Consider the following 18,091-nt stretch of genomic DNA (forward strand, 5'->3'; position numbering starts at 1 on the left):
GGTAGACCAATCCAGTACAGGATTGTGAAATTTCAACCAGGGCAAACCCAATATTACTGGAGAAGGCAAGTTATTCAACACTACCAAATCCAATTTCTCATGGTGAACACCATTAATAGTGAGAGGAAATTCACTGACCTTGAGAGTAATATTCTTCAAAGGGGAGCCATCCACAGAAACCACAGCAATGGGGAATGATAAAGGTTCAGGTTTTAAATTGAGTTTTTCCACGAATCCCCCATCAATAACATTCAGTGTAGACCCGCAATCAACAAACACCCGAAATTCCATTAATTTTTCCTGAGCAATCGTGGAAGCAGCTAAAAATATACCCTTGGAATTTAAACAGGCAATACGGGCGTGACTGACCATTTTTTTTTCTTTCTTCATACGAAGCTCACAGCCTTTAATCAAATGACCAGATTTTCCACAATAGAAACACAAGCCTTCTGAAAAACGACGGTGTTTTTCTTGAGAGCGAGGTGCCACCGATCCAATCTCCATCGGTTCACCACTGTTAGTACACACATTATCATAACCAGAAACTGACATAGCAGAGGATTTGCTCTCATTAACCCTAGCACGCAGTCTTCTGTCCACCCGTATAGCTAATTGCATAGCCTGTTGCAAATCCTCAGGTGTAGGATAAGCAATTAGCAGGTCTTTAACCTTTTCACTGAGCCCAGCAAGAAATAGACTTTTCAGAGCAGAATCGTTCCACCCTGTTTGAGTGGACCAACGACGAAAATGTGTACAATATTTTTCCATATTACCTGATCCTTGTTTTAAACGTCTCAACTCAGTCTCAGCTGATGCCACACGGTCAGGATCATCATATAATAGTCCTAAAGCAGAAAAAAAACTATCCACTGATCTGAAGCATGTATCACTAGGTTGCAAAGAAAAGGCCCACTCCTGAGGCTCTTTGCGCAAAAGTGACATTATGAACCCTACGCGCTGGGATTCATCCCCAGAGGACTTGGGTCTCAAACGAAAATACAATAAGCAAGCATTTTTAAATGAAAAAAATTCTCGATGTTCACCAAAAAATAAATCCGGCAAACATACCTTAGGCTCCAAGAAATATGCTCCAGGACAGTTACTCACGTGCTGACGGAGCTCGGCCACTTCCAGAGAGAGTCCCTGAAGGTGTTTAGCCAAATCCTGAACCGACACCATGATGGAACAAAAAAAAATCTTTCCTTAGAGAATTTACAGGCTGGACTTACTGTTATGTTCTGCTACCAAAGCTAAGGAAAGAGAGGAGATCTGTCCCTACTATAAGACTCAGCTGAATCCCTACGATGTAACAGGGAACCTGATCCTGCGATCAGACCTGCTAAAGTCCTAATCTAGTCTGTACGGAGACCTATAGATTTGGGGAGGGAATCCCTACAAGTACTAAGGACTGGGAGGAATATGGGACACCTCCTAACAGAAATAGCAGCAGACAGACGAACAAACAAAATAGAAAGAACCTAGAGGTCCGTAGACCAAGCAAACTAACAGAGTTAGATACAGAGCACAGGCTAGCTAGAAAGTAGATATACAATGAAGTCCAGCAAAGCCAGAAGGGCGGAGCAGGATTAAATAGGCCAACAAGGTCATGTGACCAGCAAAGGAAAAAAAACCTAACAGCAAGGTTCTAACATTCAGAGTACACTAGGTCGGACTCACTGGAGGAAGCAGGCGAGGTATCGGGTACCGAGTATAGGAAAGTCTCTGTCCATTCACCACCAGGTGGCACCCCGAAGGGTTCTGGAGACAGCTGGCGGTCCTCCGCCTGGTCAGAGGGGTGTAGAGACTCACGGGTAACCTCTGCTTCAGAGTACACTAGGTCGGACTCACTGGACGAAGCAAGCGAGGTATCAGATCCAGGATATGGGAAAGTCTCTGTCCATTCACCACCAGGTGGCACCCCGAAGGGTTCTGGAGACAGCTGGCGGTCCTCCGCCTGGTCAGAGGGGTGTAGAGACTCACGGGTAACCTCTGCTTCAGAGTACACTAGGTCGGACTCACTGGACGAAGCAAGCGAGGTATCAGATCCAGGATATAGGAAAGTCTCTGTCCATTCACCACCAGGTGGCACCCCGAAGGATTCTGAACACAACTGGAGGTCCTCCGCCTGGTCGGAGGGGTGTAGAGACTCAGGAGTAACCTCTGCTTCGGAGTACACTAAGTTGGACTCACTGGACGAAGCGAGCGAGGTATCAGGTACAGAGTATAGGAAAGTCTCTGTCCTTTCGCTACCAGGTAGCACCCCGAAGGGTTCAGGAGACAACTGGAGATCCTCCGCCTGGTCGGAGGGGTGTAGAGGCTCGGAGGTAACTACCACTTTGGGGTACCCATTGTCAGGCTCACAGGACGAAGCGGACAAAGTATTGAGTACCGGGTGTAGAGAAGTCTCTCTCCATTTGTCATCGAGTGGTATCCCGGGGGGTTCAGGAGGCAACAGGGGATCCTCCGCCAGGTAGTAGAGGTGCACAGACTCTGAGGTAACCACAGCTTTGGAGCATCCTTGGACATGCACACCGGTTAAAGAGAAAGAAGCATCTGATGCCTGGTGCAGGAAGTTCTCCTGTGTGGAGTCTGGATGGGCAGAAGTCTCTTCGGCCAGGAGAACTGGTGCACTACCCACGCACATTACCCATTGGGGTTTCTCCGGGATACAGGGAGATGAAGCTTCAGTAGGGACTCCAAGGCTGGGGTCAGGAGGTCTCAGGGAGGACAGACCCTGGCGTGACGGCTTGCCTCTAAGTCTAGCACGTCTGGACTGCCTCTTGAGGTTGAGAGAAGTATTCCGGAAAGCGTAGTCACCCTGTGAGGATTCTGGGTGGGCAGTAGTCTCATTGGGCTGGAGGACTATTGCGCTACCCACACACATTACCCGTCGGGGCTGCTCCGGGATATTGGGAAGTGAAGCTTCAGCAGGGGCTTCAGAGTTAGGGTCCTCGAAGACCAGACGAAAGGCCACCAGGAAGGCCTGCAGGTCAAGGATGACAGGATCCCATGCTTCCCATAGGGGGGTGACCCATTTCAAGGCATCACCCGCTAGGTAGTCAAACATAAAGGCCACTTTAGCCCAATCGGAAGGAAAATAGAGAGGGTAGGCCTTAAAGTGTAGCATGCATTGCTCCACAAATGCACGACACTGTCTTGGATCCCCATAGTAACGTGGCGGATCCGCAGGAACGTGGGCTGATAGATCCATCTGGACGGGTGCGTAATTCGCCTGGAACTCAGCTAAAGGGGGAAAAAAAATTATTTATTTTATTTTAATGCATGTATTCGCTGGAAAAACTTCTCAAAGAGCGAAGGCCGTGGGGCTCAACGGGAACCATGGCCTGAGCATGCTGTTATGCACACGCCCGGACTGACTGGCGTGTGCGGGTGTTGTGGTTCCACTGGACCATGGACCGGAGAGTGCCTGGAGGGGCGTGACTAAGTATCTGGCCGATCCGACCAAGGTGGCACGACGGCATACGACGCCAGTGCACCAGGGAGAAACCGGGCAGAGGGACCAGGTGCTACTCCAGGTCAAACTCCGGACACGGGGGTTGACCCACACTGGAATTACTGGAACAGGCAGGTTAGGCTGGCACAGACTGGTGGATGTAAGCAAACACGGCAGGTATGCAGAGGGGTGGATACAGGCGAGTATGCAGGCAGGGAGGTACTGGCCGAAAGGACGGGCTGGATCACAGAAAGGTTAAGACCCAGTACAGACTGGGTCACAGAACCGCAGATGCGGTAGACAACCACAGCAGAGAGGGAACGCCCAAAGCGGTGGGCAAGAACAGAGCAGGACGGGGCTGCAGGAGCAGCGAGCACAAGCAGGGCAGGACAGGACTGCCGGAGCAGCGGGCAGAAGCAGGGCAGGACAGGACTGCCGGAGCAGCGGGCAGAAGCAGGGCAGGACAGGACTGCCGGAGCAGCGGGCAGAAGCAGGGCAGGACAGGACTGCCGGAGCAGCGGGCAGAAGCAGGGCAGGACAGGACTGCCGGAGCAGTGAGCAAAAGGGCAAGAGCGGAGCAAGGCTGCCGGAGCAGTGAGCAAGGAGTCAGAGCAGGACAGACAGGGCTCTGTTCACACGGAACAGACAGGAAGGGAAAGGCAGAGCCAGATACCCACAGGGTACTTGCAGTGAAGTAGCGAGGGGACCACAAACTCACAAACGGGAGTACAGAGACAACAAGCAGGAGTTAGGTACGAGTTCAGACTCTGCAGAAAAAGGAAAGGAATGGACATAGAGGCAAAACAGGTAAAGGATAGGAGAGAGTTCAGACTGGAACTGAGTGTACGGAAGAGACCGACACTGCAGCGGGATACAGGAGCGGGTCTGGGAATACGGCCCCCAGAGAGGCGGGACGAACAGGCAAGGAGCGTGTTCAGACAGGACAGACAAGATACAGGAACGGATCTAGGTAATCGGCCCCTAGAAGGCGGGAGGAACAGGCTAGGAGCGTGTACAGACAGGCCTGGAAATACAGCCTCCAGGAAAGGCAGCAGGCAAGAGTACACAGACAGGACTCAGTTCAGACACGGGAACTGATACCACAAGGCAGGAGACATAGACAGGACTCAGTTCAGACACGGGAACAGATACTGCAAGACAGGAGAAATAGACAGGACTCAGTTCAGACAGGAACAGATACCGCAAGGCAGGGACACAAACAGGACTCTGTTCAGACGGGAACAGATACCGCAAGGCACAGACAGGCAGATCTAGGAATAGAAAGAACAGGCAAGAAGCGTGTTCACAAGAACAGACCACAGTTCAGACACAGAACTGGAAAACAGGCAGGAAAACAGGATAGGACCTGGCATGTCAGAGACAAAAAAGCCGACTGACAGGACACAATGCTCAGGCGCCATCTTGAGGAAGAAGGTGGTATAAATACCCAAAGATGGACAGCAATAGGCTGAAGGTGCAACAGGGGCGTGTCCGCAGCAGGTACAAGAAACAGGAAGTTCAGCGGGCGTCGCCCTATGCAGCCAAAACAGACAAACAGACAGCAAGGAGGGAAGCCAGAGAGACATTCTGGACAGGAGACCAAGTGCGCCCTCCTGCACAGTGGGAGATGGACCACCATGCAAGGACGCCGCCAGGTATGTTACACTACACATCTTATTAAAGGTTACATGAAAACTTATTAATTTGTGATCACTATTACCCAAGTGACCCCCAACTCATATATTTGATATGCGGTCTGGCCTATTGGTTAATATTAGGTCTAGCAGTGCCCCCCTTCTTGTTGGGTCCTTAACCAGTTGTGAAAGGTAATTGTCTCTCATAGTTGTCAAAAACCTATTACCTTTGCTTGAACTACAGGTTTCTGTCCCCCAATGTATTTCAGGGTAGTTGAAGTCCCCCATAATAATGACTTCTCCTTGAGTCGCTGCTTCATCTATTTGCTTTACGAGGATATTCTCCGCTGCTTCCATTATTTTTGGAGACTTGTAACAAACCCCTATCAGTAATTTATTATTTTTTCCCCCTCCCCTTATCTCCACCCACAGGGACTCTACATTTCCATTAGATTCACATATATCCTCCCGCAAGATGGGTTTTAAGGATGATTTTACATAAAAACACACACACCCCCCCTCACTTGTTTGTACAGTCATTTCTGAACAGACTATAAATTAACTGCCCAGTCATGGCTCTCTTCCAGCCACGTCTCAGATATCCCCACCATATCATAATTATTTTCCAACAAAATAAATTCTAATTCCTCCATTTTGTTGGTGAGGCTTCTGGCATTAGTGTACATGCATTTTATCTCTCTGTACCTCTATTCCTTCTTACTTTATTGACTGTTCTAACCCCACCCCCAATTTCTTTATTTGTGCCCAGGTCACTATCGGCACTATCTTCCCCCCCTATAAAATGAATACCCTCCCCCCCAATCCCTAGTTTAAACACTCCTCCAACCTTCTAGCCATTTTCTCCCCCAGCACAGCGGCACCCTCCCCATTGAGATGCAGCCGGTCCCTAGCGTAGAGTCTGTAGCCAACTGAGAAGTTGGCCCAGTTCTCCAGGAACCCAAATCCCTCCTTCCTACTCCTGTTCTTGAGCCTCTCAGGCATGGCACGTGGTACAGGTAGTATTTCAGAGAATACCACCTTGGAGGTCCTTGCTTTAAGCTTGCTGCCTAATTCCCTGAAATCATCTTTAAGGACCTTCCACCTACCTCTAACTTTGTCATTGGTGCCAATGTGCACCATGACCGCTGGGTCGTCACCAGCTCCTCCCAGTAATCTGTGAACCCGATCAGCGATGTGCCGGACTTGAGCGCCAGGTAGGCAGCACACTGTTCGACGATCCCTGTCTTTGTGACAGATTGCCCTATCTGTTCCCCTAATAATTGAGTCCCCCACTACCAGCACCTGCCTGGCCTGCCCTGCTCTCCTATTTCCCTCCTTACTGGAGCTGACACTCCTCCGGCTTTCAGGGGACATGCCTTGCTGCAGCAGTGCTACTCCTGTACCGTCACCCCCCTCATCTGCCAACTTTGCAAACTTATTGGGGTGTGCCAGATCAGGACTAGCCTCCCTGGCACTCTTCCCTCTACCCCCCCTTCGGTCACCCAGCTAGCGGCCTCACTGTCCTGCAGCTCCCTACTACCACCCTCCCCCACATCTACCCCAGTGAGCTGCTGCTCAGTGAGCAGCAGACTCCTTTCCATATTGTCAATGGATCTCAGTGTTGCCAGCTGCTCATTTAGATCCAGTACCTGGGCTTCCAAACGCACAACATGCACACATCTCGCGCAGCAGTATGCAACCCCGACCGGCTGTTCAAGGATTGCATACATGTGGCAAGATGTACACTGGATAGCATTACCAATAATGGAACTCATTTCCTAATCGGGATTGCACTAGACAGAAATGTTAAGTAAAAAGAAATGTAAAGAATTAATAAAATACAGACAGCAATTCAGTCCAAATTCCTCCCTTCCAAACTCCCTGAATCCAAAGTCACTGAAAAACAAGTCACGCGCTTACTTCCGTTTGCACTCGTTCACACTCGCTAAGGAAGAAAATTTAAAGAGGTTTTTTTTTTTTTCCCTTTTGCAGCAATGCACCCTACAGCTCAATGCACTTCCAAAGGACTGGATGCCCCAACCAGCTGCCCCTTATAAACCCTTAATTATGACCCCTCACCCTTAATTAATCCCTTGTGAGTATAGCTACACCTCAGGATTTTAGTGCAATGTAGTTAACCCTTAAATACACAGGTAGTAAACTAAGAAACTGTAAAACTTTAGTGAGAAAATAGGTTTTAAAAAGCCCAATAAAACTAAACAGGTAGAAAAGCACTCAGCAGGTCACAATTCAGCAACTCACCGCAATTCACACAGGTATTTTCTGCAGGATTCCCAAATACCTCTTCACTGAAAAACAAGTCACACACTTACTTCCATTTGCACTTACGCTCCGGTCACACTCAGCTCGTTCACACTCGCTAAGGAAGAAGATTTAAAGAGGTTTTTTGTTTTTTTTCCCTTTTGCAGCAATGCACCCTACAGCTCAATGCACTTCCAAAGGACTCAAAGGTGGTGAATAGTTATGCTCACTGAAGTTTTCAGTTATTTTGTCCTATTTGTTGCTTGCTTCACAATAAAAAAGTAAACCAAATGTTCACAGTTGTAAGCATATACTTTACATGATCTGATGCAAACCCTCGAAAAATACTTTCACAAGCCACTGTAGCCGGCCAATTCTGCAGCAATCAATGGGGTCGGATTGCTTTACTTTGATGTGTTTGGGGGTCTTTACACTTTGGTTGAAATGTTAAGCTGGTCAAGCAGTAATCATTTTCGTTTTTTGTTATATCTTTTTCATGCACAGATTTAGTAAAGAGAACAGGGAAACACAAGACCCTTACACCTTTCTACCCTTTGGAGCTGGACCAAGGAACTGCATAGGGATGAGATTTGCCATGATCAATATGAAATCAGTCATCTCCCTGATACTGCAGAACTTCTCTTTCCGAACGTGTAAAGACACTCCAGTAAGTATATATACAGGTGCTTCTCACAAAATTAGAATATCATCAAAAAGTTAATTTATTTCAGTTCTTCAATGCAAAATGTGAAACTCATATATTATATAGTGTCATTACAAACAGAGTGATCTATTTCAAGTGTTTATTTCTGTTAATATTGATGATTATGGCTTACAGCCAATGAAAACACAAAAGTCATTATCTCAGTAAATTAGAATAATTAACAAAAACACCTGCAAAGGCTTCCAACACGTTTAAAAAGGTCCCTTAGTCGGTTTCAGTAGGCTCCACAATCATGGGGAAGACTGCTGACTTGACAGATGTCCAGAAGGCAGTCATTGACACACTCCACAAGGAGGGTAAGCCACAATAGGTCATTGCTAAAGAAGCGGGCTGTTCACAGAGTGCTGTATCCAAGCATATTAATGGAAAGTTGAGTGGAAGGAAAAAGTGTGGTAGGAAGTGTGGAAGGAAAAAGCTAGACTGCAGTTTGCCAAAATGTAAATGTGTAAATGCACTCCTAAAAATCCTCTAGGGATTATTAATTCTGTAATGTATAGATTGTTCCCTATGTTAATGACCACCTCTACAGTACAAGCAAATTGCTTTAGGGCTTGCTCACACCACCATATTTTCCAATGAGTGCATGGAAATCATCGGACTGCACTCGGATGACATCTGAGTACAGTCCAATTTCCACACATGCACACAATGGAGAACATGGAGAAATTTTGTTGTCCATGTTCTCCTGGCAGTGTGCTCCGATACTCTCATCTGAGAGAATCTGATCACACTATGTTGACACTCTGATCAAAGTCTGAAAAAAGTTTGATCAGAGTATCATTTGCATAATCGACCTGATTATCTCAGATGAGAGAATCTACAGCCGTCTTCACCTATTTTAGAGATTGCTAAATCTGGTGTACGTGCCTTACCCCGCCGATGCTATAGCAGTAATGCTGCCTGTGCTTGGAGAATAGGAGAGTGCGTAGTTTTGGCCAGTGGCACATTTATGCTGCCAGTCTGATTGGTTAAAGGGATTTGTCAGCAGGTTTTTGCTATGTAAACTGGAGACAGCATGTGGTAATGCTTAAAACACAGATTTCAGCAATGCCTCTCTTATCAAGCTCTGTGGTTTTTGTTTACTTCCAATGATTGTTTTAGCACCAAGAGCTTATCATTGCTGGGACACAGCAGTGTGTGCCTCCTGATCCGGAAATGCCTCCTGCTGTGAAAGGCACCTTACTGTCTATGGACATTGTACATACAGAGCCTGGTGTGGGCGGGGTTAGCTTCCTCAGATCTGTATTGCTAAATGGAAAAACTCTGATTGTGTCAGAATGGCTGCACCCAATAAATAAGGTGATCCATCATTGGATTCAGCTTCTCTTTGCCTACATCAGGCTGCTCTCAGATGAGGTAGCAAAAACCTGCTGACTGATTCCCTTTAATCTTCAGCAGCACACCTTCCCCTAGCAAATGAGAGGCAAGGGAGCAGTGCGCTCCTGAGAAACAGCTTGAGAATAATGGGAATGTCAGTAAGATTTGCTAGGCAAGCATAGGTACTGTAAGCTAGGGCTGTGTTAAATGACTCGCCCAGGGGGGATATGGGGGAACTCGGTACCCGGGCCTTTACCTTCGGTGGGATGTCACGGCAGTCGGCTCCCGGGCCCGTACCCTGGTGTCACTCTTTAAAAGGGGTTTTAGTGTTGTTGTTAACAGTTTGTCTCGTGACGCCACCTGTGGTTTCTGGTAATAGTTACCAGCGCTGCTTCAGACCTCCGGGGGTGATGGGATGGCAGCTGGGATGTTTCTGCTCCCCACTGGTGGAGCGGGCCCCTGGGGCAGAGTTGATAGATGGGATGCAGGGCGTTGTAACGTAGGAGGGATGATGGCGCAGCAGTAGTGTTGAGCGAGCATGCTCGACACTGCTCGGTACTCGCCCGAGCATCATGCTACTCGGGATGTTCGGCGAGCACCGAGCATTTTCGGGTTACTCGGGCGGGAGCTCGGGTCTCCGCCCTGCATGTTTGGCGCTCTTTACAGAGCCAATGAACATGCAGGGATTTCCAGCCAGTCACTGTAATGCTGCAGCCATGTTGGTTGTGGGCATTACATTGATTGACTGGCCGCACAGCGTCACCTCGAGTATTTAAAACCGGGCGCCGCCATCTTGGACACAGACGGCTGGGATCAGACAGTGTAGGGACAGCGCTGCTGATTTAGGGAGAGATATATACTGCAAAATAGTTAGTGTAGGGTCTGTAAAGGCTGCCATATCAAACAAACAGTCCTTCTCAGGACTAATCTCCATCCCAGATATCAGGCAGGCAGGCTATATAGGAGACGCAGTGGTTATACCAGCAAACGCTGCATTACAGTCCTGTTGCTGAAATTGCTGGACTTAGCTCCAGGTCTCGGGGGCCAGGAAAAATCCTTTTTTTTTCATCTAAATCCTCTTTTTTTTTTCCTCCTTCACACTGTACAAATACCCATCTTATTAACCTTTTGGTGTCCCCCCCCCCAAAAAAAAAAAAAGTGTGTCTGACAGTTCGACACAAATATATTTTTTTAAAAGAGTCTGGTGTAGGCCAGAGAAACAGAAGTGTGATTTTGCAGTTCTACGGTTCAAACCTCTGTATTATCCACTTTTGGGCCATTTTTACCTTAAAAAAAACAGTTTGAGTGTGTCGCTCGCTGTTCAGCGGTAAATATATCTATTTAAAAAAGTCTGGTATACACAAGTAAATTATAACTGTGGTTTTGCCGTTCCACGGTAAAAAATCTCTATTATCCTGCTTTTGGCATTTTTTGCCGTAAAAAAAAACTGTAATAGTGTCTCCCTGATTGTTCAGACACAAATATATTTGTTGAAAATAGTCTGGTGTAGGCCAGAGAAATAGAAGTGTGGTTTTGCAGTTGCATGGTTCAAACCTCTGTATTATCCATTTTTGGGCCATTTTACCTGAAAAAAAACAGTTTTGAGTGTGTCGCTCACTGTTCAGCCGCAAATATATCTGTTTAAAAAAGTCTGGTGTACACCAGTAAATTATAACTGTGGTTTTACCGTTCCACAGTAAAAAATCTCTATTATCCAGCTTTTGGTATTTTTTCCGTAAAGAAAAACAGTAATAGTGTCCCCTGATTGTTCAGACACAAATATATCTGTTGAAAATAGTCTGATGTAGGCCCGAGAAATAGAACTGTGGTTTTGCAGTTCCACGGGTCAAATCTCTGTATTATCCTGCTTTTGGCATTTTTAGCCGTAAATAAAAACAGTAATAGTGTCTCCTGATTGTTCAGACACAAATATATCTGTTGAAAATAGTCTGGTGTAGGCCCGAGAAATAGAACTGTGGTTTTGCCGTTCCACGGTAACAAATCTCTATTATCCTGCTTTTGGCATTTTTTGCCGTAAAAAAAAAAAAATAATAGTGTGTCCCTGATTGTTGAAAATAGTCTGGTGTAGGCCAGAGAAATAGAAGTGTGGTTTTGCAGTTCCACGGTTCAAACCTCTGTATTATCCACTTTTGGGCCATTTTTGCCTAAAAAAAAACAGTTTGAGTGTGTCGCTCACTGTTCAGCTGCAAATATATCTATTTAAAATTGTCTGGTATACCCCAGTAAACAATAACTGTGGTTTTGCCATTCTACGGTAAAAAAAATCTCTATTATTCAGCTTTTGGTATTTTTTCCGTGAAGAAAAACAGTAATAGTTTCTCCCTGATTGTTCAGATTGTTTAAAATAGTCGGGTATAGGCCAGAGAAATAGAACTGTGGTTTTCCTCTTCCACGGTTCTAATCTACTTTATATTACTCTTTTTCCATTGATAGTGCGAGTGTAAGCTATTTTACTTCCTTTACAATGGGCAAGGCGCGTGGCAAGGGACGTGGAACTGGACGTTCTGGTGATGGTGCGTGCCGAAGACGGGGCCGTGGCCAAGGTGAAAATGTGCCACCACCAACAGCCACATCTTCTCGCTCCCACTTCTTGACCGAATTACTAGGGAAGCACAGAACAACACCAGTATTGCGAACTGATCAGTGTGAACAGGTTATTAATTGGATAGCAGATAATACTTCCAGTTACCTGGCACCACCACCTCCGGTCTGTCTTCCACACGGTCAAATCTTAGTAGCTGTGAGTCTCGACCGCATATTCCTCCTCACCCTGATGCTCCTTTCTCCCACCATGCCGAGTGTCGTCAGACAGCAACTGATCCCACAGTTGGACAATCTGAAGAGCTGTTCACTGGTCCATTTCCATATTTGGGCACCTCGCCTGCTCCGCTTGAAGTGGTGGAAGAGGAGATCCCATGGCCAAATATTTGAACAGCCCCGGCCACAGGAAGGCGACGCTGGCAATTTGTCACAAGAGGTGGACGATGACGAGACACAATTGCCACGAAGTGAGGAGGATGATCGTGGTGCGCAAGTGGAAGAGGAGGATGTGGTGGATGATCTAGTAACTGACCCAACGGGGCAGGAGGACACGCAGAGTGAGGCCAGCAGCACATAGGGGGAGGGAGGCAGAGTACCCCAACACACGGCCCAGATAATACCGCCATACAGTGCTAAATAACACACCGCCTAGATAATACCACCATAGAGAGCTAAATAACACACCGCCCAGATAATACCGCCATACAGTGCTAAATAACACACCACCTAGATAATACCGCCATACAGAGCTAAATAACATACCGCCCAGATAATACTGCCATACAAAGCTAAATAACACACCGTCCAGATAATACCGCCATACAGAGCTAAATAACACACCGCCCAGATAATACCACCATACAGTGCTAAATAACACACCGCCCAGATATTACCGCCATACAGAGCTAAATAACACACCGCCCGGATAATACCGGCATACAGAGCTAAATAACACACGCCCCAGATAATACCGCCATACAGAGCTAAATAACACACTGCCCGGATAATACCGCCATACAGAGCTAAATAACACACCGCCCGGATAATACCGCCATACAGAGCTAAATAACACACCGTTCGGATAATACCGCCATACAGAGCTAAATAACACACCGCCCAGATAATACCGCCATACAATGCTAAATAACACACCGCCCGGATAATACCGCCATACAGTGCTAAATAACACACCGCCCGGATAATACCGCCATACAGAGCTAAATAACACACCGCCCGGATAATACCGCCATACAGTGCTAAATAACACACCGCCCAGATAATACCGCCATACAGTGCTAAATAACACACTGCCCAGATAATATCGCCATACAGAGCTAAATAACACACCGCCCAGATAATACCGCCATACAGAGCTAAATAAGTTGAGCCGCGCGTGTACGAGATGTACGGAGCGGATCCGCGCGTGTACGAGGTGTATGGAGTGGAGCCGCGCGTGTACGAGGTGTGCGGAGCCGCGCGTGTACGGAGCGGAGCCGCGCGTGTACGATGTGTATGGAGCGGAGCCGCATGTGTACGAGTGTGCGGAGCGGAGCTGCGTGTACGAGGTGTATGGAGCGGAGACGCGCGTGTACGAGGTGTATGGAGCAGAGCCGAGCGTGTACGAGGTGTACGGAGTGGAGACACGCGTGTACGAGGTGTGCGGAACGGAGCCACGCGTTTACGAGGTGAGCGGAGCCACGCGTGTTTGTGGTGTACGGAGTGGATCCACGCGTGTACGAGGTGTACGGAGCAGAGCAGCGTGTGTACGAGGTGTACGGAGCAGAGCGGAGCCGCGCATATACGAGGTGTAAGGAGCGGAGCTGCACGTGTACGAGGTGTACGGAACGGAGACGCACATATACGAGGTGTATGGAGCGGAGCCGCGCGTGTACGATGTGTACGGAGCGGAGCCGCATGTGTACGAGTGTGCGGAGCGGAGCTGCGTGTACGAGGTGTATGGAGCGGAGACGCGCGTGTACGAGGTGTATGGAACGGAGCCGAGCGTGTACGAGGTGTACGGAGTGGAGACACGCGTGTACGAGGTGTGCGGAGCGGAGCCACGCGTTTACGAGGTGAGCGGAGCCACGCGTGTTTGTGGTGTACGGAGTGGATCCACGCGTGTACGAGGTGTACGGAGCAGAGCAGCGTGTGTACGAGGTGTACGGAGCAGAGCGGAGCCGCGCATATACGAGGTGTAAGGAGCGGAGCTGCACGTGTACGAGGTGTACGGAACGGAGATGCACATATACGAGGTGTATGGAGCGGAGCCGAGCGTGTACGAGGTGTACGGAGCGGAGACGCGCGTGTACGAGGTACGAGGAGCGGAACCACGCGTGTACGAGGTGTGCGGAGAGGAGCCGCGCGTGTTCGTGGTGTACGGAGCGGAGCAGCGTGTGTACGAGGTGTACGGAGCGGAGCTTCGCGTGTACGAGGTGTACGGAGCGGAGCAGCGTGTGTACGAGGTGTACGGAGCGGAGCCGCGCGTGTACGAGATGTACGGAGAAGAGCTGATCCGCGCGTGTACGAGGTGTACGGAGAGGATCCGCGCGTGTATGAGGTGTACGGAGCGGAGCCACGCGTGTATGAGGTGTACGAGTGTGCAGAGCAGAGCCGCGTGTACGAGGTGTACGGAGCGAAGCCGCGCGTTTATGGAGCAGAGCCGCGGGTGTATGAGGTATTTTTGTTTTTGGTTATTTATTTTACCTTATACACAAGTCTTTACCCTGGAAAGTCACAGGAAAACAGTTTCAGTTTCGTTTTTGAACGTTTTATTGTGAGCCCGTAAAAGTGGCTTCAGGCTATGTGCCCACGTTGCAGAAATGAAGCAGAAAATTTCTGCTTCATTTCTGCAAGTCCTCTCCCGGAAAAACGCATGCGGAATTCCACACGCGTTTATCGCGCGTTTTTCTCGCGTTTATCGCGCGTTTTCCACATGTGGAATTGCCTTGCGATTTTTTTGCATTGGACAAAGGCAATTCCGCTTGCAGAAACGCAAAATTAATTGACATGTTGCGGATTTTTGAACGCAGCATAAACGCTGCGGAAAAATCCGCAGCATGTGCATAGAACTTGCGGAATCCCATTGGGGACCATGGGGTGCGGATTACCAAGCGTTTTACAAGCGTTTCGGCTGCGGAAATTCCGCATCAAAAACGCTTGGAATCCGCAACGTGGGCAGGCAGCCTCAAACCTCTGACCACGTTGTTGACAGCAGTGACCTGGGGGTCAGAAATGCTTCCTGGGGCGATGCCCATGCTGTCCCCATGTCATTTGAGCACTGTCACTATCGTTTTGGGCACTTTTTAGGCTTTCAACAGACTGCCGGGGGTGCCGCCGCAAAAATGCTCAGGTCTCCCATAGACTAACATTGGGCTCGTTGCTCGGGTCGAGCACCCGAGTATCACGGCGAGCTCGGCCCGAGCTTCGAGCACCCGAGCATTTTAGTGCTCGCTCAACACTACGCAGCAGCAATAACCGACAGAGACAGTGGAGTGCAGTCGTCCAATTTTACTCACAGTTCTTTTTAGATTCCTCAGGTACACTGTACAGGTTACCGCTTCCCGCGTCGCGCTGCGTTCACCAAGCAGGGGTTCAGAAGTCCCTCCGGCAATTCGAGAGTACTTATCGAGACCCCCTTTCTATATGTTCCTTTCCTCAGCCGACTTTTCGCGCTGCGTCTCTCCCTCCTGCCCTGCGCCTCACAAACTGAGTCCCAAGTCCTCGGATCCCTCAGAGTCACTTGGAGTTCCCTGATCCTACACGGCTACCTTTCTTGGCTACCCGGATGCGAGTATGGCAACTGCACCATAAAAGTCAGAAGCCTCCGGTTTCCTAGCCGAGGCTTGAAGCGACACGACAAGCCTAGGGACTGGTTCCCTTCTTGCGGCCTGGTCCCTCTGACACTTGACAGATTAGAGCGTACGGGTGGCTTCCTGCTCCTTCCATACCCCTGGGACCCCTTTAGTTACCGGAGCCTTCCTCCTCTGCTCCCCTCCTCTTCTCTCCTCCGCTGGGCCTCATTTACCAGGCCCACTCTGGAGCAAATTTTACATTCAAAAAGTCAAATGGCGCTCCTTCGCTTCCGAACCCTGCCGCGCGCCCAAACAGTGGTTTTCCTCCACATATGGGGTATCTGCTTACTCAGGAGAAATTGCACAACAAACTTCATGGTGCAATTTTTCCTGTTACCCTTATGAAAATGCAAACGTGGGGGCTGAAAAACATTTTTGTTGTAAAAATGTGAAAATTGTATTTTTACGGCTCAATGTTATAAACTTCTGTGAAGCACCTGGGGGTTCAATGTGCTCACCACACATCTAGATAAGTTCCCTGAGGGGTCTAGTTTCCAAAATGGTGTCACTTGTGGGGGGTTTCCACTGTTTAGGCACATCAGGGGCTCCCCAAATGCAACATGGCGTCCGCTAATTATTCAAGCAAATTTTACATTCAAAAAGTCAAATGGCGCTCCTTCCCTTCCGAACCCTGCCGTGCACCCAAACAGTGTTTTTTCCTCACATATGGGGTATCTGCTTACTCAGGAGAAATTGCACAACAAATTTTGGGGTCCATTTTTTCCTGTTAACCCTGCGAAAATAAAAAAAATTGGGTCTAAAGTGACATTTTTGTGAAAAAAGTTAAATGCTAATTTTTTTCTTCCACATTCCAAAAATTCCTGTGAAGCACCTGAAGGGTTAATAAAGTTCTTGAGGGGTGCAGTTTTTAGAATGGTGTCACTTTGGGGTATTTTCTGTCATAAAGACTCCTCAAAGTGACTTTAAATATGATGTGGTCCCTAAAAAAATGGTTTTGTAAATTTTGTTGGAAAAATGAGAAATCACTGGTCAACTTTTAACCCTTATAGCTCCCCAATAAAAAAAAAACTTTGGTTCCAAAATTGTGCTGATGTAAAGTAGACATGTGGGAAATGTTATTTATTAACTATTTTGTGTGACATATCTCTCTGATTTAAGGGCATAAAAATTCAAATTTGGAAAATTGCAAAATTTTCAAACTTTTCACCAAATTTCCATTTTTTTCACAAATAAACGGAAGTCATATCGTAGAAATTTTACCACAGTCATGAAGTACAATATGTTACGAAAAAACAAACTCAGAATCAGGGGGATCCATTGAAGCGTTCCAGAGTAATTACCTCATAAAGTGACAGTGGTCAGAATTGTAAAAATTGGCCTGGTCATTAACGTGCAAACCACCTTGGGTTGTAAAGGGGTTAATATCTGCTGCTATAAAAAACGGACTGCACACGAATGACAAGTGAGAAACAAAACATCCCACTTTTCTGGATCAAATTCTAAACGATTTTTATACTCTCATGTGAACCTACCCTTAACTTGATAAATCTAATTTTACAGATCCCTCTGGAAATTGACACTCGAGGATTCCTAAAGACTGCAAAACCTATTATACTCAACCTTGTGTCTAGAGAAGCCCTGAAGACAGAAAGTTAGATGCCGAAGACCGCTGTGGATGGTACACAGATATCTGTACTAAATGGAGAACTAATGAGTTGACTGGAATACACTATAATCAGAAAATGTGCCAAGGAGCATGTAAATCTTGTAAATGCAAAAGAAAACTGATGTACCCATGTCTATTTACTTTCAGCCATTTTACACGATAAACAACAAAGTTGTCATAATTAATAAATTAGTAAATTGCATTATGGAAAACAAAAATAAAATTTAGAAGATTACAGAGACGTTCGCCAAATCAATAAGTGAATTGCCCAGGACAGATTGCGTGGAAATCTTTCTGCATGCCTTATCACCTTTAACTCCTGTTAAAATCTCTACCTCAAGAACATTTCTATTCAATGATGTTACAACTAATCGTGTACCATTGCAGAGTCCTTGTTTTGTATTCAAATTTCTCAACAACATAATAATGCTGCCCACCTTAAGTCTAAGGCAATGACTTGGCATGCCTGATAGGGTTAAGCTATGTAAAAATTCAATAGGAAAATGTTTCCTTTCATCGTCGTCATCTGCAACTACAGAGTCACCACTCCAACATCAGCTGATGTTTTTCTCACCTCAACATTAAGCTCTTTATGTAGTAAGATGAAAGGTAATATTGTTATAAGAGGAAGAATTGCATGACAGCAGTGCCCCCACATCA

General features: G+C 47.3%; 1 protein-coding gene across 2 annotated transcripts in view; it reads left to right on the plus strand.

Moving 5' to 3' along the window:
- Positions 1-17,654, plus strand: part of LOC141156789 (cytochrome P450 3A29-like) — an 82,010-nt gene extending 64,356 nt beyond the window's left edge. For both annotated transcript variants that reach the window (XM_073643176.1, XM_073643186.1), the window contains 2 exons: positions 7,855-8,017; positions 17,326-17,654. In XM_073643176.1, the coding sequence (XP_073499277.1) occupies positions 7,855-8,017; positions 17,326-17,421 (259 nt within the window). In that variant the 3' untranslated portion in view covers positions 17,422-17,654. The remainder of the gene's footprint in view (positions 1-7,854; positions 8,018-17,325) is intronic.
- Positions 17,655-18,091: the final 437 nt, after the last annotated feature.

This window comes from Phyllobates terribilis, unplaced genomic scaffold (genome assembly GCF_046119375.1).
Source record: "Phyllobates terribilis strain yellow unplaced genomic scaffold, ASM4611937v1 Scaffold_1__5_contigs__length_1240528914, whole genome shotgun sequence".
Taxonomy (NCBI): Eukaryota; Metazoa; Chordata; class Amphibia; order Anura; family Dendrobatidae; genus Phyllobates; species Phyllobates terribilis.